Genomic DNA, 22,439 nt, shown 5'->3' with positions numbered 1-22,439 from the left:
CTTTCAGGTTTTCTACCCTCCGGATATGAAGGCACACATTCTCAAGCTTCTCCCTTCAACTCTGAGTTTGATCATAAACAAAACCCGACGAGTTATAATGAAGACTGATCCAGTAGCAAACTTCAGATGCAGAGTTTTATCTATCTTGAGAACATAAGAAAAACACAGAAACTCTTTGACACACAAAGAAGAAAACCAAAAGCATTCATCTCCCATAACACAACTCCTGTAACTGTGCAGACATAGCTGGCAACAACTAGATTTTTTTTCCTGAGAAAGAAAAAGGCATTTCAGTGGAAGGAGTCAAATTTTCATAACTAGACATCACAAACAAGTCCTATGCATCAGTCTAGAATTGTCTAGTGTTCACCAATCGTATAAGGCACCTAAATAGGCTTGTGAAATATCAGTGTGTAAAATCTAGAGTTAGGCAGATTATTTTTCCATGCACATAGGAATGTTATTTCAGCAAGTTCAATTTGGTAGAGGTGCACTGGCTTCCTACCTAAAACAGACCAAAACCCCCTAAACATTACACAAGTTAACTATTCCCTCCACCTTCCACCTCACAAAAAATCAATCTGGATCTGCTTTCACATCCAATGCTTTACTGCTACGTTAAAAAGGGAGTTCAGGTTTCCTCCCTCCCCTTTCATCTTGAAACTAAGAATAACTGTGTGTTATCTACAGAGGTGTGCTTGTTTACAAATACATCTCCGTGTGTATCCATCAGGCTCCTCCAGCTCTCCCTACCTTTCTGCTCCTGTTAGTGACGAACAGCAACTTGCGTCAATTCACATGCTTCTTACAGTAAATTACCACCTTTTCTGCAGTCAGATTTTAAAAAATATGCAACAGTGATGTCCATTATGTAAAAATGACCACGTACGCCAATAAACGCTTCTGAACTTCCAGGGATAAAATGTTTGGAATTGTTTACAATGACCACCTAAGCATGGAAATTGCTATTTAGCAAGGGTGGAGAATGACCTCCTTTTATCACGCCCTGTACTATGCTCAGAGCTTAATTCCAGTTCTAGTTCAAGCTAAACCCTAATGGAGCAGCACATACAAAAAAGTTTATCTCACTATTGACGTAACTTACTGCTCAATCCCTATTTTGGTTCTGAGGTACTTCCCACCTGACTAATGGAAAAGTCCATATTCACTGGACTTCTAGCCTCAGAAAATACACACCATTATGTATTATTGTAGGGCTTATAGGTTAGACGTGCCAGTGAAACAGCATTTAGGATGGAAAAAAATCAACTGGAAGAGCCATTTTAGATATACTAGAAAATGCATATGCAATAAAAGAATCAATTTGTTAGCTACGGACAAAGGAATAGCAATTTTCATTTAATAACAAATACAGCAGTTTAGGTGCTGGAATCTACAGTAGGGAAAAATGCATTAACTGAAAAAAAAAAAGAAGTCACTTTTCTCATTATTGGAGTACCAATAACTGTAGTTGAGTTTCGCTATGAACAATGGCTCCTCGATGGTTCTTGTTGAGTAATTTTGTTCAATAAGGATCTGTCAATATAATTTGCTTTCAATTGTTGGTTTATACAATATCAAGAATAATGGGCTCACTCAGGTGCACTTGGAAATGGTAATAAAATACTAATTTGGGGGAAAAAGAAAACTGATAATCATCTGGTTTAGTATTCCACAGTTATAGCTGAGTTCTTTGAGAAGCTCTCTGTAATAAATGTGAACATTTCAATATATGTCAGACAGTCATAGAAAACCAGGCAGCAAACAGTGAAAGGGGGATATCCTCTGTACAATGTACTTCATATGCAGGAGGAGTCCTGTGCTCAATGAATGAAATATGGGGCAATGATCCAGGTGCTGACTACATGGGGAGATCAGAAGATTTCACAAGCAAATCACAACACTGATGTTCATAGAAAGATGTGTGTGGAAAGAATATTTTTGATGTTTTTTTTCCCCTCTCCTGCTAATGTAGTTTGAATGCTGAACAGCATGAAGGAGGTCTGTGAGGTTTGCTTAACAGGAACTTTTCCATAGTTTCTCATATCCTGACACCCATCTCTAGTTCTTGTGAACAGAAAAGCCCAGGAAAGGAGTTTAGCTTGAAAGAAACAGTAGGAAAGGCATTTGCTTTCCCTCCCTTCCTTTCCAACTTGGCAAGCTTAACAATCTGTCTGACACTCTTCAAAGACAGCAGCATACCACATATTTTCCTATCTGGAACTTCTGCCAAGCAATATGGGTATGCACTTATGTAAGAAACCCTGTACACATGACTGAAATCAAGAGCTGCCAACACACAGCAAAAGTAGTAAACTAAGAATTTCCCCCAAATGGAACAAGTAACACTCAACTTAGTTTGGAAGAGCTGGAATTTGGAAAACATAGATGTAGCACTGGCAATTTAGTTATTTGTTTTTTCACAGCATGCGTATATATGTGTATATTTGTGTGTGTGTGTAACTAATAGGAAGGGGTAAACTTCCACAGCTCGTGCCAGTGCAATTCTGATGAGGAATATAAACTGCTAAGTGGTTTAAGAATTCTATCTAATATATGTAAGGATATCAAATGAGAAAATATTACTTATGTGAATCCATCTGTCATTATAGACCTACAGAAACTAAGTCTTGTGAATTTGTACTGCTAACAGGTGGGATAATTAGAAATTAAGTAATTTGTGACATAAAGGATCAATAAATCAAAAGGAGCTGTCTGAAAATGGGCTTGTTTTTGCAAAAATCTAGGATAGATATTTGCAGGTCTGCCAAAAGCTTTACTTCTACTGAAATGGCAGTACAGCAGTGACAGACTTCTGATGTAACTATCAAGTACAAGCATAGTTATGTTTAGGCTTAAAAACCACCTACATTTGAGGCAATCTATTTATACAGAACGATGTAATGCCCCCTGCCAGCAGCATAAATTAATGTTTAAGTTGGCTAAATGAGGATACCTTTTACATAAGTGAACCTTTGCAGAGTGCAAAAGCAGACACTGCATTACACAACACCGAACATCATCTGTCAGTGCAATGGTAAAAGAAATACGCTCCCCACAACTACTGAATGAAAAGTAAAAAGGGAAAGAAGGAAACCAACAGCTACATTGCCCTGCCAAGCTGATTTTCAAACAGTTATTTATAGCATGCTTTCCAGCTTATTTCTGTGTTTCCTTTAAAACATCTGTGGGGGATTTTGTAGAGAAAGAAAAGATGTAAAAGCATTTTGTCTTTAGTAAGGAATAAATTTTCCAACTATTTTGGAGTAAATCTGCCACTTAGCTTGAGTTAAAGGCTTTGGAAAATAAAAACCATCCCATTATCTTTGTTCCAATGACTGTAATAGCAGAATAATGCAGGCATTTTAAGCCTTCCATGTAGTTAAATTCACTGAAATCTTACACAAAAGCTGCATCTGAAGCAATTACGTTATAATTCAGCAAAGTTATTAAACATTAAGTACTTCTGGTAGGCTTATGAAAGCTGCTGGCCAATATGAGCCCAACATCTCAGATAATGAAAGTGGGGTCACTGTGCTAGCAAAAGCAGCAATTGAGCATGCCTCCCTCCAGTACCAACACACAAACAGCAATCCTCTCAGTTATAATGAGAGGGGAAGCCTTGGAGGCCGCATCAAGACTGCAATGGGGAATTGATTTTGCCTGCCTGTTGCTGTTCTAACAGCCAGAGGCTGCCATGATAACACAGACATCATTGCTTAAATACCTTCTTGGAGCATTGCTGCCTTAGGTGTCTTTGTTCCTTGGTAAAGCAATAGTCAGAAAAAAGGTCAGCTGTTTAGTGCGGTAGTTTTCAATACAAAGGAACAAAGGGTACATCCCTTCTGTTTGTATTAAGAGATTCATGATACCAGGATGAACTTATATTTTCATACACAGCAAGAGTTTCAGTTCTGAGTCTCTCACATCTTACATCAGTACTCCCTTCAACAAACCTCTTTAAAAAGAAATAAACGTATTAAACATATGGGTTTTTTCCTCACATGCATGGCAAAGCTGATTTTAGCAATTTAGACAGTTATCATGAAATAGAAATTAGCATCCTCTGGTCATCTCTGTAACAAAAAGAAGCAGTTCAGAATTAACATTATGCTTAATGTAAATATGAATATGATAAAGTGAAAAATAAAGAGTTAAATAGCAGCCCTACAGGCGAGATTGTTCGGATACCTTCGTTAACAGCAATTTCTGACTTGTACTTTGGAGTTTCATGCCACCTGGCCCCCCATATGCACTTTCTCAAAGGAACATGTCTCGCCTATCATCCTTATTGCAGTTCTTCACTGGCTTTCAACCACCTGGCAATCCTCACTATCCAAAAGGTGGGCAGCATCTCCCTTTCTCTGGGGTTGCTGCTTTTTTTGTTGTTGACACTATCAAGCAATAACATCTGTTTCCATTACCTTGCTAGGCTATATGTTGCACATCATGTAGCTTTACTTCAATTTTCTTTTCTGTTTCAAATGTTCCAACAGATTGAATCAGAATTCTTAGTAAAAGACATTTAATAGCAAGAAATTTCGAAACCACATTTAAGAGTTCTGCTTTAAGTCCAAAAATCGTGATAAAAAGCTTTGCAAGCACTCAGAAAACACTCCTGAGGACCTTATAAAATAAACCTGCAGGTAGATATGTAGTTGAGTTGCCAGTTCATGGGTGCAGTTAAACCATTTGTAATCTAATACATTTATGCTATATATAACAATACATTCAAAACAGAGAATTTTATGGGACCTGGACTATTTCCTCTTCCACACAGTTGTTTAGTTACAGATACCAATCTCATTGTGATTTTGACTGCCAATAGCCTAGGGGTTATTAAACACTCCGATATCCCAAGGAGAAAAATATTAAAGTATTTAACAAACTGTTCAAAAAAGACACCCAAACAGTCATAAAAAAGGACATCAAAGTTGCTGAGGATCTTCTATTTAAACAAAAAAATAAACGAAGACATAGTACCACTTAGAAAAAAGGAAAAGGATTATCTTGTATTAGTGAGGCCTATAAATACTCCAATACATCAAATGGAACAGAGAGAAGTAGAACAGTTTCTTTTGTATAGCAAATCAATAACAGAATGTAATTTTTCATTTTTCTCCCTACTTTTACCATAAGAGCGTTTTCTTTTTAAGAAAAACTGTAAGTAACATTAGAGGTAAGATGTCCTGAAAGGATACGAATGTGACATTGGCCCACGTACAGACTAATTTTACACAGAAATATGTAATTTGGAAAGGAGCAGAACTGAACTTGGATCCAGTTTTAACTGTAATTAAGGTGCATGTATTTATTCTTCATTTCTTAGTTTTGATGGAAGATGGTGCTTAATAGCTCTGAAAGAGAATGGAAACACATACAGCCTTTCTGGGAAAGGATGCCTCTAGCCTGTCCTTTCCTGTTTCAGCCCAGTACCTGATAGCAGCCTGTTTACCTGGCATGGTGTTCTCATTCTTGGCCTACACTCAACCTTATGCCAACCCTCTAGGGTCCCTTGCGCCATCATCAGCTGTGCCTCTGCTGGGGACCTTGCCAGAAGCAGTAAAGATTACCACACTGGCAACACAGGCAATAGGGCTTTCTCGCTCATTTTAAGGGAATTATAGAAGTTCAAATTGTCATAAAAGTTTACTGATAAATGTTAAGGCTGTTTTCATGAGATACAAGTTGCAACTACAGAAGCATACACAGGATTCAAACACTACATCAATACATAATTGAATTTTCCTTTTCCAAATTTGTCTTGCTTTGATTTTTTAGCTAGGGAATGAAAATTTTTAGGGAAGAGTCACAGAAGTACATAAAACCTGTGCTTTTATAGAAGCATTTTTAAAGTTATGTTTCTTTGGTGCAGGTGGGCATGCTTCATGAAGTGTATGACTAGAGAATACCAGGCCTTCTCCTCCAGTATTTACATTGATCACCTAACAACACATCAGCTTCTCCCATAATTTCTCTTTTACACTGATTCAGGCTAGTTCCTGAAAAGTAATTTATCTTTACCATTTCCTTTCAGTTTGGCTTTTTATTGGAAGGAACATCTATAGTCTCCCTGCCAGACCAATAACAAATTTTGTTTCCCTAAGATGTGTGGAGACATGGGGCAAATGGTAAAAGGAAAGACTGATGGCGGGGGAATAGGCTGGAATACCTACCAGAGGAAATGCTGGGGGGTAAAGATCCACCCCCTGACACTGGATGTGAGGCCAGGATGCTATTTAAAAATCCCGCCCTCAGGAATCTCGAAAGAGACTTCACCCCAATGGTCGGAAAGGATCCTTTCAAAGAGATAAAAATGATCATTAATCAAATGACTTGTTCTTTGGCTGATAAAAGAAGTCGACTGTTTAAAGAAAGAATAACCAAATCTATGCAGAGTTAACAGTTTCACTGGAACAGATCTTATAAAAAGCAGTTAAAAATCTTTGTTGCTTTTTAACCAAGTCAAACAATACACAGCTTTAACCAGAAAGAGGTTGTTTTCTGCATACTTTGCAAATGAAGAACTCCAGCACCTTTAGGAATTGAAGAAAAAAAATAATGGTATTTTAAAGGCAAATTACAACTACTGGATATTCATAATGCATTCCAAAATAACTATGCTATAGAGGCATTTTACAGTTCTGTATACAAACCAAAGAGAGACCAGTAGAGGTGAAGCTATACCACCAAAGGTGTGTTTAATCTAGTATTTTAAAGCCACTTGACAGAAGTCATGTCAGGCAAGACGAAAAGGGGAATCAGAATTGGGAGCTACATTACTGACTTCTGTGTCAGGGCAGCTGTATCAGCCACAGCTTCTATCACATCTCCTAACAACTGTCAGTATATATGGATCCAGGCCAAAACCAGGAGAATAGACATGGCCCCTTTCTGCTTGATCTCAACAAAAGCTTAACACATTTTATGCTTTCAATATAATAAACTTTTTATCCTTCTCATTGCCTAAATCTACAGTTTTATTTCTGGAAACAATGATTATCTCATCCACCTCTTTTAAAATAAGTACTTGTGACATATCTATTAGAGTGATGATATGTGATAGCGATTCTATCATCTGATCCACTGTTTCAGCTTTCAGCACACGTACAGAGATCTAGAGACATTATTTCAGCTAGCTTGTGTTAATGCTTAGTTAATGCCAGCATCAAAGATGGATCTGAAATGAGAGCTCCACACATGGTGCTTAAAAGCACAGAGTCAAGATTCTCCCATCTTACAATAAATTTAAACTGACAATCAGAATAATTTATGTTTTTTTGCAAGTACACCAAGCATCCATCCAAAATTTTAGGCATTGGCAGGTTTGTTTTCATCACCTCGCAGGTATTACATGATTTTTTTTTTAAGAGAAGGAAAACATCTTAGTATTTATATACAATGAGAAAAACAAATGGCCCTCTTGAAATTAATGCAATAGTTGTTTGTTTGGCTTTTTAGCTCAGAAAATACAGAGAGGAAAATCTGGCATCAAAACACACATACATATCTGCTGAACTTGAAGTAGCTTAAGAGAGCTTTGAATTTTTCTCTGCAGTTTTCAAGCAAGAGTTCTATTGTTTCTTTGCAATACACTTGCCCTTTAAATTTGTTATTAGACCTGCTACAGTCTGTGGGAGAAGAATTAATTTAATTAGTGCTCTGGATGCAGTATTTTTATATATGATGCCTAGAGAGAAGGCATAAAAGTTTTCTCTCTGACCACTCCTGAAAAGCCTTCAGCAAAGTAAAAGTGTTGCCAACATCCATGGCTTTTATTTTAAAATGTGTTCAGAAGTAATCATGGATAGAGATTCCAGAGTGAAATACACAGAAATTCAATATTAAAATGGGAAACTGTTTCATTAACTCCAAGATATCTGGTACTAAACAGCATCCTAAAACATGAAGGCTAAATAATGAACATACAAAGGCTTCTCTGATTCAAAATAGGAATTATACCAACCATAAAGTACACCCACTGTGAGTCACATACCATATGTACAAAGCTTCAGAAGAGCCAAACAGCTTGAGCTTCACTATCGACATTTTCTTACATTTAAATTTTGTTAAATGCCAAGTAACTCACTTCCTAGCAGTCTTACAGTAAGTTGCTTTGTTATAGGAAGTAATGAAGACGCAATCAAATTCATTTCACTTATTGTACATATTCAGAAATAAAAAAAGAGGAGCAACGAATTTTGGAGCAATTCAGTCAGTGAATACTAAGAGAGCTACAGGAATAAAATGACTGAGGCTTTATAAGCAGCAAATAACTAAAGGAATACATACAAATAATGTTTTACTCTCACACTTAAAAGATTCTGTTATGTAAGTGTAAAATCTTTGTGCCATTTGAGATGCTCTAGAAAATCAACACTCATATTTGACTGGCAGATCTGACAATATCTGCAGGAGATTTGCACTCTTTGTAAGTGGCAGGAAGAGGAAAAGCAGTATTAATTTGGTATCTATGAGTAGGCATCTAGTGTTGTTTTAGGCAATTTAATCCCATCCAAATAGTCTACTGTCACTTCAAAAATGCCTCTGATTAAGTAGACTAGAGAGTTACAAGAACAAGACCTCACTTAGTCTCTCCTACAAGTCCACAAACAGCTTCTGAAAAGGACAAGGATGATAACATTCAGCCCTGATCAGTATCCATCAACACACTGCAGACAAAGGAGAGGCTGAAAGTTCATTAGTCTTTTGATATTATTGCCTGCAAAATGGGAAAATGGTTTGAGATAATTACATGACTATATATGTGACATTGATTATCATTGCAGATAGTGGGTAAAGAGAATTAATCCTCTTGCGTCCCATCAACCATCACCAGGACAGAGGTTTGATAAGAGCCTTGGGCATTTACAGTAATATAGAAGCTTACTCAAATTTTTACTTGTCTGCATGAAAGCATTCATTAAATATTTGAGAGAAAATCTGCAACAGAAACTTGTGTCCAAGAGAGAAAGGGAGAAAGCTCTCTGCAAATACCACAAAACAGAAGGGAGGTCTGAGCATGATATTAAAGAGAAAACATCAGTTCTGCAGAAATACAAAATTCTGTGAGGAAATCAATTCAGAATGATTATATTTCCTTCTAACTGTTTTCTTTTTTTTCAATTGGGCAATGAAGACGTTGTCTTTCCTCTTTTTTTTCCAAACTGGAACCATGCTTTGCTAAAGTGCACCAAAAACGTGCCTGCTGCGTTATATCCTGCTGCTTTATGCTCCAAATTGCAAAAGCAATAGTCATTTTTTAGAGGTGTATGCTAGCAATAGAAATCCTAACGCTTAATTTAAACCATCTCTTTGAGGCAACCACTCTGGACACCTTCAAGATGTTAGGATATTATTTCTTTGGTTAAACAAATTCCTTGAGAAATGCTATTCTGTCGGTGCACATCATACAGAGATTACTGCTTTACGCTCATAATGTTGTTTTGTGTAAAAATCAACACTTATTTCTGCAGTGGGTGCAGTTACACTAATGGTAAGGACTTTCAGTATAAGGTTTTACTGGTTCTAAATTGGGAAAAGGAGACATTAATATTAAGCCACAGTTCCTCAGCGCTCTGAAATACAGCTGTTATTTAGCAGCTTACTGGCATGGATTTATTGAGAAAAAAACCTCAACCTCTCCCTGCTCCATGAACACTATGCCACCTTAACATGGAAAACTACATTAGCTACAGATATTAGTTGGAAAAGTGCATTGAAACAGTAAAAATATATGACAGTACTCTGAATAGCTGACAGTTCATGAAGTATACACCGTTTACTGAGTCCTGTGATACCAGTTTATAACTCAAGGGTAAATTCTTCTGTTTCACAATTATCGCAGCTAAGTGCCTGTGCTCAGAGGCAGTGGGGGAATGCTGAACCAATTAGCCTGCCTTCCACCTTCATCTCTTGTTCCAGGGGGAATATCATCCCACAAATTGTAGAATTTGATAGGGAATTCACTGGCATCACATCCTAAACTGGCATAGTTTTAGTAGCGTATTATCACACAGAGAAGAAGGGCACGAGCAGATAGCTGGGTTTAGGAAATATATATGCTTAGTTCAGCTCCGGAGCACATACATTAATTCGCACACATTTATTAGCTCTTGCATCACAACAGCATGGCCAGCCAGAAGGAAGACATTTCTCCCCACACCAAGGGCACATCCCATGGACTAGGTCTAGCAGCAGTGTAATTGTGCTGAAGAGCCATAGATACACAAAGGACAGACAGTTCTGCCACACGGCTCTGCAGTACTCAACGGATGGATGGATGGATGGATGGATGGATGGATGGATGGATGGATGGATGGATGAAGAGAATGGTGCCAAATACACTTGGTACAATACTGGTGGAACAAAATGAACTAGAGTGGAATGCACAACTTCTGTTTGAATGTGTGTGTGTGTGCGTGCTCATTAGCTGTAGTAAAAAAACATTTAAAAGGAACTAACTTACTCTCAAGGACTGAGCCAGCTGATAAACGTTAACCTGACCCATTATTTTTGCTGCTGACATTTTACAGACACTTCAGCGTAAGACCCTCAGAAACTGAAGACAGTTTTGTTCTGCTAATGACAGCACACACCAACTCACATCTGCTGACCTGAACTTAAGCATTCCCACCAGTTTTGCTCCCATATGCAGTAAAGTGCCAGCACACTAACAGCTGTCTTTGGGGCCCACATCCCACCCTTTCCTTCTCTCCAGCTACTGGCTTCTGTGCCCTGCTACCATCAGCAGCACTTAAGACAATGCCATGGTTGTCCCCTGGGGACAACCTGCCCCCACAGGACTCACAGGGATGGCATATGAAGCTCCTAAGTTATGTAGATACAGGCAGGCAGGGCCATCAATCAGATTGTTCTGTTTGTGCCAGTGTCCCTGGGCCTTACTGGGAGCAAACAAAGCACTTTTTTTCTCACTACAGCAATTGTGCTTGTAGTGCAACTTATGGAGATTTGCTTTTAAAAAGGAGAACCTGATCTAGTTCAAGATGTCCCTGACTGTTGCAGGGGGGTTGGATTAGATGGCCTTTGAGGGTCCTTACCAAACCAAACTATTCTGATGCTATGACACTGTGAACGTTTCCAGAGTCTCTGCATTGTGTTGAATGACCTGGCTGAAATACATTATTGGAAAGCCTACTGAAGATGCAGACAGCTCTTCAGCCATGTTACTTGTTGTTTTTTCTTGTTTATTATACTTTAAACTGATCCATTACTTTCTGCAGGTGGAATTGACCATTTCAGGTGCTGTGTATTTTTGTGCATCTTAACAGCTTCAGAGTCCAAAGGAGCTCTTTGGCTATTCAATTTAATAAACAGGAAGGAGATGTTCTAGAGAGGTCACACTTCTTTTTACTAGTACCCTCTCCTTATCAGTACCATCAAAAGCATACTTTAGTTTGTTACTATTTTCCCATAGATTTTGCTTAGAATTTTGGAAAGAAGAAAAAATACAGAGTCAGTGTATTCGATATACTCCCCTTTCTTCCCATCCCCCCCCTCCATTTGTGTTTTATATAGTTTCTTGCATTGATGTTTTTCATACAGGGATTGTAAAATATAGCTAAGAGAAATTTCTTAGCAACTTTGCAGATGAAGGCGTTGGGGAGCTCAGTAAAAGGGCTTGTCATGGTTTAACCCCAGGCAGCAACTAAGCACCAGGCAGCCACTCACTTACTGCATGTCCCCCAACCCCTATGGGCTGGGGAGGATGACCAGAAAAACCCATGGATTAAGGTAAGAATATATATTGATATGTGAAACATAGTAATGTATAATAACAACAACAATAACGAAAAAGAGAGAGAGGAATAAAACCCAAGGAAAACAGGGAAAAAAAACCCAAGTGATGCACATTACGATTACTCACCACCTGCTGACTGATGCCCATACTGTCCCTGAGCAGCAATTGGAAGCTCCTGGCCAGGTCCCCCAGTTTATATACTGAGCATGATGTTCTATGATATGAAATATCCCTTCAGGTAGTTTGGGTCAGCTGTCCTGGCTTTGCTCTCTCACAACTTTGTGTGCATCCCTTCACTGGCAGAGCATGGGAAACTGAAAATCCCTTGACTTACGGTAAGCACTTCTGAGCTACAGCTAAAAGACTGGTGTGTTATGAACATTATTCTCATACTAAAGCCAAAACACAGCACTGCACTAGCTACTAGGAAGAAAATTAACTCTCTCCCAGCCAAAACTGAAACAGGGCTATAATGAGCTTTTGCATTCAGTTTGGCAGGAAGCAACAGAATGACTTCAGGATGTTTTCACTCCTAACTACATTCTCATGAAGGTGGGACTGTAACACTTAGTAATGAACTACTAGAGGACAAAATGTAGAAAGAGTTTTCCTGCTTCTGAATTATCCGATGTTACCACTCAATATCTGAGAAAAGGCTGGCTCTGCTATGAGCACCTTCCATTCTAATATAAAACCTGTTTCATACTGTTACTAGTGTTTCCACAGGGAAGCTAAAAGAAGGCTTAAAGCTTGTTTTCCAAAATTATTTGTAATATATCCATTATGGAAAGTACTGAAAACCGGTCAACTTCTCTCTCACATGATTTTTTTGATTTATCCTTTCTAGACCATCAGGAATTGCACATCATAATCTTTTATGGGGAAACATATGGAAGCTTTTCATGAAGAATGGCTTCATAAAGCTTGAAGTTATGATGTCAGATTACAATTTGTAGCGCATTCAAAAGGCTTGACTTGGAATGGAAAGAAAAGATCAGAAGCAGGGCTAAAATTTCTTCCCGATGAATGTGTTAGATCATATTTTTAGTACACTTAGAAAGCATTCATCTGTACAATTGATTTTAACTGTTTTGAATGAACTAATCTGGAGACTTAGAATACAGTTTTAATAATGTATTTTAGAGCTTTTTGACACATTCAAGCAAAGGCGATATAGAACAGTACGCCTGAATTTTTACTCACGTAACTTATATGCCTTAGGTAAATGTAACTTTCAGGATCACTGAACAGTATTTTGCAGTAGAGATCATAAAATATTACAGCATAACAAAAATTAACAAAAATGAGTGTGCTTACCCCTACTGCCATTATCACAGAAGGGCTGAGCTTTGAGGGGACCTCTGGAGGTCATCAAGTCCAACAAAATGATGGGAAGACTTCCACTACTTTACAAGTAATACAGTGAGAATGCATGAAGGCTGAATTCTGCTCTCGGGTACCTAAGCTAGTAAAACCAAACCTCTATGAAGAGCATTTTGCTGTGCAGAGGGAAATTTATGCTCTAATGTCCAGCAGCAAACTTTCAAAGAGTGGCCTAAACTTATTTCCCCAGATTTCGCTTGAGTAAACGACATCATCACAGAGCACTCACAAATATCTGTGTCATTCTTGAATGCACTTTCAAGAACTCATAGGTCTTTAACTGCCTTCATCTAAGCAAAGCAGCCTGATTGTTTTATACCACTGCTGTAAAATGCAGAGCTTGGAATCTTAAAGTAGAACGTACTGTTAGAATACTTAAATATTCTAAATATGCAGCAAATGTAAAACTGAGAACATCTTCATTTACCAGGTAGACTCTGACTAATTAAGTTAGAAATAGTAATTACCTGACACATCTATAAGGGAACAACCACTATGGAAATTACATCACTTACATTAGTAGATTTAGCAAGATGTCAAAGTATATGAATACAAGAAACAGGAAAATGAAATATAAACTGCTCTTGGAGGGATGTAGTTTAGGACTTCTCACTGTGGTATTTTCAAACAGTGAGATTGGAATTCCTTCTGAAGGAACTCCTGTTAACACCTAAACCAGCAAAAGTCCTTTGCACCTGTTGTGCTCCATTTAAGGTGTGGAACTTAGGCAAGATAGTGAATTATTTGGCAGAACCTCTTCAGATAATGAATTTTCACAATTTCAAATACAGAGCAGTGTCTAAGCAAGGGGTAACGGGTTAAAACTTAAACAGGGGAAGTTTAGATTGGATATAAGGAGGAAATTCTTTCCTGTTAGGGTGGTGAGACACTGGAATCGGTTGCCCAGGGAGGTTGTGAGTGCTCCATCCCTGGCGGTGTTCAAGGCCAGGTTGGATGAAGCCTTGGGTGACATGGTTTAGTGTGAGGTATCCCTGCCCATGGCAGGGGGTTTAGAACTAGATGATCTTGAGGTCCTTTCCAACCCTAACTATTCTATGATTCTATGATTCTAAGTTGCGAAGAAACTGTGCAGGTGAATAGTAACTCAAGCAAGGTCTCTATTATAAAACCTAGGTGCTGTTGCTAGTTCTTAAGATTAAAGATTAACTATAGTGAGTGTTCTAGGTTCAGCAGCTTAAACCACGACAGTGAGGCAGCACTTTCATCCTAGGATGTGGCATAAGTACATACTGTCTCCTTGACATGTGCCAATGGTAAAGAAAATTGTATGTTCTGTTTAGAAGGGAGCTGCAATGAGCTTCAGCCACATTCTCAGTCTGTGATACAGATGCCCATACACCTGGAATAATCCAGAGGTCCTTTTGTCTGCCTCTGAATAACTATCTTACTTCACTAGGGTTTCAGCATCTCACTTCAAAAGATGATCCAGATTTAACTTTAGTTCTGACAGAAAAGGAGAAGGATCACAGGAACTTGTCTGCAACACCATGGAACACCATGTTACTTCATTTTTTTTGGAGCGCTGTAACATAGACACCACTAGTGATTTACTCTAAGAATAAACTTTGCTGTCTAAACTTAAAACAAGAATGCATCTCATCCCAAATTAGAAGTATTACTCTTTAAAATGAAATGGATTTTTTAACACATTTGTGAGCAAGTTGGTTATCTTTAATCAAAACACACTCTAGGAAAAACTCTCTGAGAAACTGAACAAGCTGCATCATATATATTTCTCCTAAATAGTCTGAAAAATGGATTGACAGATGCTTAAAATTCCCTTTTGCTATATTTTAGTGAGATTCTATGCACTTGAAAAAATATTTTTGGAAAAAAAAAAAAAAAGTAAAAAATAAAGGCAAATTTTTCCATGCTATTCTGCATAATAAATTTTCTCAGAAAAGGATAAAAAAATAACATTGTACGACACAACACCCCCAGCAGGACTGCTCTTTTCCAAAAGTCAGCTGCCATTATTCTCAGCTGTATCTTGCCTACGGTTAGGTGGTTATTCTGGAAAGTGCAGCAGCTTTCCAAAGTACTCAATGAGCCCAGATTCAGAAACAGTTCTTAAGACAGCCATTAGATCACTAGAAACAATATGATGTAGTAGCCTTTTATGACAAAATGCTGTGACCGAAATATATGTGGTGCAGATGTGCCCTAAGAGCAATAGAAAAAACCCACACCTGTAGAGGACAACTCTAAGAAATCCAGGGAGTGGAAGATAACACTTTTGTTGACAAATCAGTTTTCAGTTACAAACAGCAGCAAAACTTACTTTACTTTCAGTTTGATTTTAATTCTGAATTTCCTTAATCTTATTGGTTTGGGAATAATACAGCATCCACATGTTTTGGCCTCAATTCTGTGAAGAAGACCACTAAAACCTAGTTCTTGGAGGAAATATTTTAAAAGGCTTGCTTTTCTGTATCAAGTCTCCTAATCTCTGCTCCAGATTGAAATTCATGGGGTCTACCTGGGAACAAGAAGAATAGAAACACTTGGTAGGGCAAAGTTGCTGTTCTGGCCCCCAACCCTGGTGAGTTTAACCTTGAGATCCTTGTGAAAGACAATGCTTTCCTATGAACCTGAAGTGCTGGAATACTCTTATTTCTTGATTGGTGGATGGGAATAAATCCAGATTTAAGAATATTTACATAGAATGACACTATTATAGAAAATTGCAATTATAGCTAGTTTATGACTTCTCTGGGAGAAAAAGCAAATGCTGCAAGAAGCTTACAATTCCTATGGAGGAACTGATGGAAATTACAGAATACTTGGATAGAATATTAACATCTAATTTAATTTCCCTTGCTGCTTCTAGACAAACAGGCAATCTGGGAGAAAAAACTGAGGCAATTGCTTGAAAGAGTTCTACAAACACTCTAGCCATTTATTTTGTAATGTGTTAAATGTCAGTGCACACTGAAGTTCTGCTTGCTGAGAAGACTGGTGTGACAACATTAATATGATTAAGGCTTTTAACAGAAACAACAACTGTTGTGTTGAGTCATCTCTGTAGTCTTAATGGAATAGTAATTGGAAATAGTGTGCTTCTGCTATGAGATAAAACAATCTGTGTGTATTTAAGCTGTATACTAAATAAGTATTTTTCAGTCAGTGCTTAAACTGAAAATAGCTTTAGCACAATGGCAAACAAGAACTCTGAAATCTTTATGTATTTAAAGTTATGTATGATACCCAGAATGCTGTTCCAAGCACTGCACACTGCACGTTTGGATTTCATGATCATGCATGTATTACCAAATTACCTGAAAATACTTTAAGATTACAGTTTTCATGATAGAAAAAAAAAAAAAAAAAAAAAAAAGCCTGCAATATTGGCCAAACCCTCTGTCATTCATTTTGTACTCATCCTCACATCCTGGTTTGGGGAATGACCATTAATAATTAGCAATACAATGTTCATTTCAGTCATCTTTTGATCACTCAGTTTTTGTGATTTTGGAAAGAAAGATCCCAAATACAACCTGCACATCCCTACGATATGGATTTCTTAATCTTTTAAGACAGAAACCTCCTATGTGAAATGTTGATGGAGTCTTATAAATGTGATGGTTAAGAAGTTCTATGGGCTTTAAGATTTTCATGTGTTCCATAAAAAGAGAGCTAGTATGTTTTAATTTTGCACTTAATATTTAAAAATTGCAGTGAGTTTTCATTTAGTGAGTGAAGTAGCTTTTCATGGATGACATCTGAAGATGAATGCATTCATGCAGCCTGCTGTACATTCTGCAGTTCTGCAATTAAAGCTCTGATTATCCACTCTTTTAGCCTTGCTAGCCTGTAACAGTATGAACAAAGAGCAGGAGATAAACAGTCTCCACTTACAAACAGTAATCAGCACCACTGAAACAGGCTGTTTCCAGTCAAGAAAAACACTTGGGGATGAATTTCCAAAGAGTCAGTTGACAAAAAGTTAAACAAATGTAGAGTATACACTGAAGGTGAGGATTCCTTTCACTATTCACATTAATACCATTCACAATTCACATTTCACTAATATCAATGAAATTAAGTAAAGAGGTTTGATTTTATTCTTGGTTACTAACAACAAGTGACTCCCCCTCAAACAAGCGATGCCGAAATCAGAAGTTAGGAAGACTGCCATTATTATCATTACCATAACCTCAGATGAACTCTTGATTAGAAATGTATTACATACTGGTTTACGTTTACAAATGTATATGCTACATAAAAAAACCATCTCTGCCTAGGGTCAGTGCAGATGTCCCAGCCCACATCTGATAATCCATATTAGAAGCCAGGCTGTAGGCGGCTCCTGTAGCTATCTGATGGGCTGTGGCATATGCATGGGCATTCTGCTTCCTATTTTTTTGGTAAATGCTAAGGACCAAATAGAATTAGCTGTGCTTTTTAATTATCTCTTTGTGGATATCAGTGTATGCAGAGGATTTTCTTTCAAGCTCAAAGACCACTTGGCATTACGGGTGAATGCCATGTGGTAAAACCTCTCTCCTTTGATCTTGTGCTAGTTCTGGCAACAGCAATTCTGGCTAGACGAATATTGGGCAGTCAGCATTTACACAGGCCACAAAATCACATTTTTCAAAGCTTATAAAGGTATTCATTGAAAATTGGAAATAAATTGCCAATCTTACCTAAAACAGCAGAACAGTATATACTGAAGAATGTACTCAACTACAGCGGAGAGGAAAAAAAGCAGAAAGGAAAGAATGGACACTCATTTCCAAAGTGGGTAAGTTATTATCAGTCTAGGGAGAAATTAAGAAGTTTCTGTTGTTTCAGGAAGAAAGGAAACCAATTATGTGATTCTAGCAACAGTACAGTAGCTTGTCTCAGATTTCTACTATTATAAAAATTCTGTACTACGCTTCTCTAGATGAAATACTGAAATAAAGCCATTATCAGCTAAACTTATTTACTTTCAAATTTTATTCAGCAGAAATTACCTTCTTAAAGTTTAATAGAAAAATGACAATATTTACCAACTGATGTAGTCATAAATCTATTCTGAAATTACAGACTGAATACATTTGTGTCTTCAACTGTATTCAGGATTCTTCTTAGTGTTTTGTGCTTGTATTTAGAACATACTTAAGCTAAATACTCTATAAACTCATGCCATCGAATTATGTTTTTTCAGATAACTATTTATTCCCACATTGCTTCTCTCTTTCACTTGTGTCCCCCTTAAAAGGTTTATCATCTCCTCCTGATTTATAAGTAGTGCCAAAGCTATGCTTATCTGTGAAGAACTGTGAGATGTAGGAAGCAGTAATTTTTGCAGACTGTATTTCTAACTAAAACTTCAAGAGTCTGGAATGGATCCCAGAGAGTTTGCATCTAAATTGTTAATTCATCTGGAACCTGAACTACGTGTGTATTAAGAATCAGAAAGATAACTATAGTCTGAGAGATGGATACAGCAAGACCCACAGTAAGTAATGACAGGAATATGGAGGTCAGAAATATACAAAGAATGTCAAGTGACGGGCTAAGTTAACAGATTCTGAATAAACACATTACAGATAAAAACTATTAAAGTGATGGCATTATTTTGAGTGGATGCTGATGATAGTGCTGGAAGAACAGTGGAAGCAGAAATTTTGTATCTGCCTTGGCTGGAGCTGCAATGCTGACTGAGATCAGGAAGCAAAATGTGTGAGTGTGTGTTCACTGCAAACATCTGTCATTAAAGTTCTCACTTGCTCTCTAGAGCAGAACACAGAAAACACATGGCACTTTTCAACAGACCATTGCTCAAACAAGTCTGAACAGATTTTCATTGCATAATATGACTGTTCTGCTTCCAAATGTCAAAGATTTCTTGCTAATCACTGAAAACGGTTACTTTCAGTACCTTTCATTGCTGCACACTGGAAAACTAATCTGTATGTAGGAAGCATGTCCAGCTGGCAATATTCCATGCAAGTGCTTCGATTCATGTGTGAGAAGGATGCATCTGGTTTGAGATAAATAGAAACTCTTATTCAGAGAAACCTATTTGTGGTTTGCTAAAACAAACTGGTAGCACTTCCTTCTTGGGATGTCCCTTTCTTCTCCCTGTTCTCTTTCTGTCCCTTCCAATGCATTAAATCTATAGCTGATTACAGAAATCCTTGCATTAGAAAGAAGATGATGTTGTAAATAAGCAAAGGTTTCTTCCATCCAAATCTCCTGTTTCCATAAAATACAGTATCAGATAATTTATATGAGAAAATTAATAATCCCTATTTTAATTCTTCTTCTTCATATGAATCTGCTATTAATGATATCTCAAGCTTGTTGCTTTCCATTAGAAATTTAGATATAATCCTTAAGCTATATTAAAACCCACAATACAATCTCTTGAGGAAGAGGTTTGCATGACAATGTTTCTGCATATGACAGCTTACACGTGTGACATCTGGACAGCCCCTACCATAACTACCTTATGAACTATGGCTGACGGCCGCTCTATTTTGAGGTGACAGGAGAATAATCACAAAGCTCTTTCTAATTCTAGTTCAGGTGAATCTATGGACCACAACTTGTCCTTACACATTAACCTCTACCACATTGCTGGCATTACCTCTTCAACTAATTACTTGTTGGTCTTGCACGTGCTGTTTCATCACAAATTTGGCAAACTGAACTGGTAGGCCTAAGCAACATAGAATAAGAAGAAATTATGTTTTCATTCCTTATTCATATACTTGCAAACAAATGTAAAATTTAGAGATGTGAACAACAGAAGGGGTACAGCTTTTCTGGAACAGCTTTAATGCCTCAAACATTCACCCACTTAATCAAAGTTCAAGCATACAAGCTGATCTATTTGAATAGTAGGTGAATTAGGGTATGTTTACACACTGCTGATTTCTTCTGTGAAGGCTTTAACTCGAACAGCTGGTAACTAGAACCTGGCAGCAAAACATGATCAAAAGTACTAACACCAATACTATTGGTCCACAAAGACTGTCAGTATATCCAATATGAGAAAGCACAGATAACAGTGCTCTATTTTCAGTGACAAAGACATTTACATTAGCTTAAAAAAGTTATTTAAGGATCTCAACTTGCCAATAAAAATCTAGTTGCTATCTTGTACCTGTTTAATGAGACATGCATTTTCTGAGGCTTGCAGAGTACTAAGATACATACCTCCATCCTTAGATACCTAAAATACATTGGATTAGAAAAGATTACTTGTAACATTCACTACATTTTACAACTTTTCTGTAATAAGGTTCCAACATTATTGTTTAGCTTAGATTCTGGCTTCAATAGCACTCTGCCCCCTGGGTTTTTAAACACTTCATAAATACAGTTGGACTTGACCTTAGAAGTCTTTTCCAACCTAAATGATCCTATGATTCTATGATAAATGAACTTCTGAGTCCCTAGATTAAAATTTTCATACATGTAAGGTAGGCTTATCCAAAGAATCAGAAAAATGCAAACAAAACGGTGAGGGTGAACACAAACTCTTCACCCAGGAGCAAACTTTGGGCAACATTAAAATACACAATCAAATTGAAAGCACTGAGGACACGTTATTAGTTTGATACATTCATGTAAATTTGAATTTAGTTAAGCCAGTGAGAATAGCAGCTGCTTCTCTTAAAAAAATAACAATGGCAACTGAACAGTCACCATGATTATGTCTCCCGTCTTTCAACTTGTCACCTCAAGGAGAAGTTGTGTTCATTGGTATCAGACACGGATCTAGACAAACATCCGCCATGGCGCTGAAACATCAAATTATCTCTATTATTCTGATATCTAATCTAGATTTCTCCCATAAAAGTTCAGTCTTAGGGCAACATCTTAACTCAAAATATCATGAAAAAAGTAAAACTTGGTATAAAAAGGCTTCTATACTAAGCCAGACACATCTGTTGGCTTATTATCAAGAACCACCTGTAATCCATGAAAATATAGAGATATTCCTCTAACTGCGACAGCCTTATCTTATGTCACTGCAGCCTAGAGTAATTTTACTGCGACTCTTTCATGATTTAGGTGACTGGCAGAACAAGAACTACAAATGCAAACTAACAGACTAATGACAGCATAAAAGGAAGTTAGCAAGCAAATTAATCTGAGCCAATGAGATGACAATTACATTACTTCACGATCCGTATATATTCCAAATTGTACTGTGTGATTGAATTCTTTTTCCTTAGCACTTTCCTCAAATTTCCCCAGGAAATTTCTGACTAAAGTACTGCACATTCAGGGTAATAACAGCTGGGAAACTGTCCTCAGTGGTTCATTGTCAACCTGGAAAGATACAAATAGTATGGTCCAGGGCTTTTGCTACTGTTCTGTTTTCTCCTTAATGATTGTGATGCCGGAACTAAAATTGTGCATCTGTATCTAAGAAAGACCAAAATGGAATGCTAGGCATGCTAGGCAATGTTAGGAGATGCTACGACAAACTGTGAGAAAACACAGGACAAAATTCTGGAAGACAAAGCCGGTCAATGGAGATGGCAGTAAACAACCACACAAATACATCCTGGAGGAAACGCTAGACAGCCAGTTGGTTCACAGAGGAAGATCTGCATATAATAATAAATCAAAACAAAAGCCATCAGTGGTCACTATTGAAACCCATACATATTTAAAGATCTTGCATTAAAACAGCTTGCATTAAAAATAGTTATCTCCTGCAAGAGTGGATACAGCATCCACTGTATCCACTCTTGAAAGGCGTGCTTTAAAAAACATATAAATTGACTGGAAAGAGTCCAAAGGAAAGCATTAAGACTGAGCAAAGGTCTTGCAAACATATACCATGAAGAAAGACTTGACAGAACCTGGGTGATTTACTGAAGACAGTAAAGGCATTATAATGGTCTACAAATGTAAAATATTACTGTGAAGAGGAAAGGCACAAACTGTTCCATCACACACAGAAAAAGAGCTAATGGCCTTAAGGTGCAGTAAAAAAAATAATTCACTTTAACACTAGAAAGTTTAAGTATGAGGATAGCTAAACACTCAACAGATTGCCCAGGGAGGCTGTGGAATCTTCACCAGGAGAGGTTTCTGCGAATAGGATAGAGGCAACCATCTATCCAGACTAGTTTAAATATAACTGATTCTGCCTTGTGGCAGGAAGATGGACAAGATGACCTCCCAGTGTCCTCCACAGCCCAATGCTGATATTCCGTGAATTACAAAAGAATGATTTATTGTTGAAAAATAATACAAAGTTTATTTAATTTGCCTTGTAAGAGGACACAACCCTGCTTCAGTTTTGAGCACACTGTAA

The 22,439-nt window shown here is 37.5% G+C and overlaps 1 protein-coding gene across 1 annotated transcript in view; it reads right to left on the bottom strand.

The window, feature by feature from the left end:
- Window positions 1-22,439, bottom strand: part of LOC136012938 (ephrin type-A receptor 6) — a 478,069-nt gene that overhangs the window by 70,273 nt on the left and 385,357 nt on the right. The window contains exon 13 of the mRNA XM_065676043.1: window positions 6,177-6,299. Coding sequence (XP_065532115.1) covers window positions 6,177-6,299 — 123 coding nt within the window. The remainder of the gene's footprint in view (window positions 1-6,176; window positions 6,300-22,439) is intronic.

The sequence above is a fragment of the Lathamus discolor genome, chromosome 4 (assembly GCF_037157495.1).
Source record: "Lathamus discolor isolate bLatDis1 chromosome 4, bLatDis1.hap1, whole genome shotgun sequence".
In the NCBI taxonomy this organism is placed as follows: domain Eukaryota; kingdom Metazoa; phylum Chordata; class Aves; order Psittaciformes; family Psittacidae; genus Lathamus; species Lathamus discolor.
Note: the sequence above shows the minus strand (reverse complement) of the source record. Positions and strands in the feature narration are given on the sequence as shown.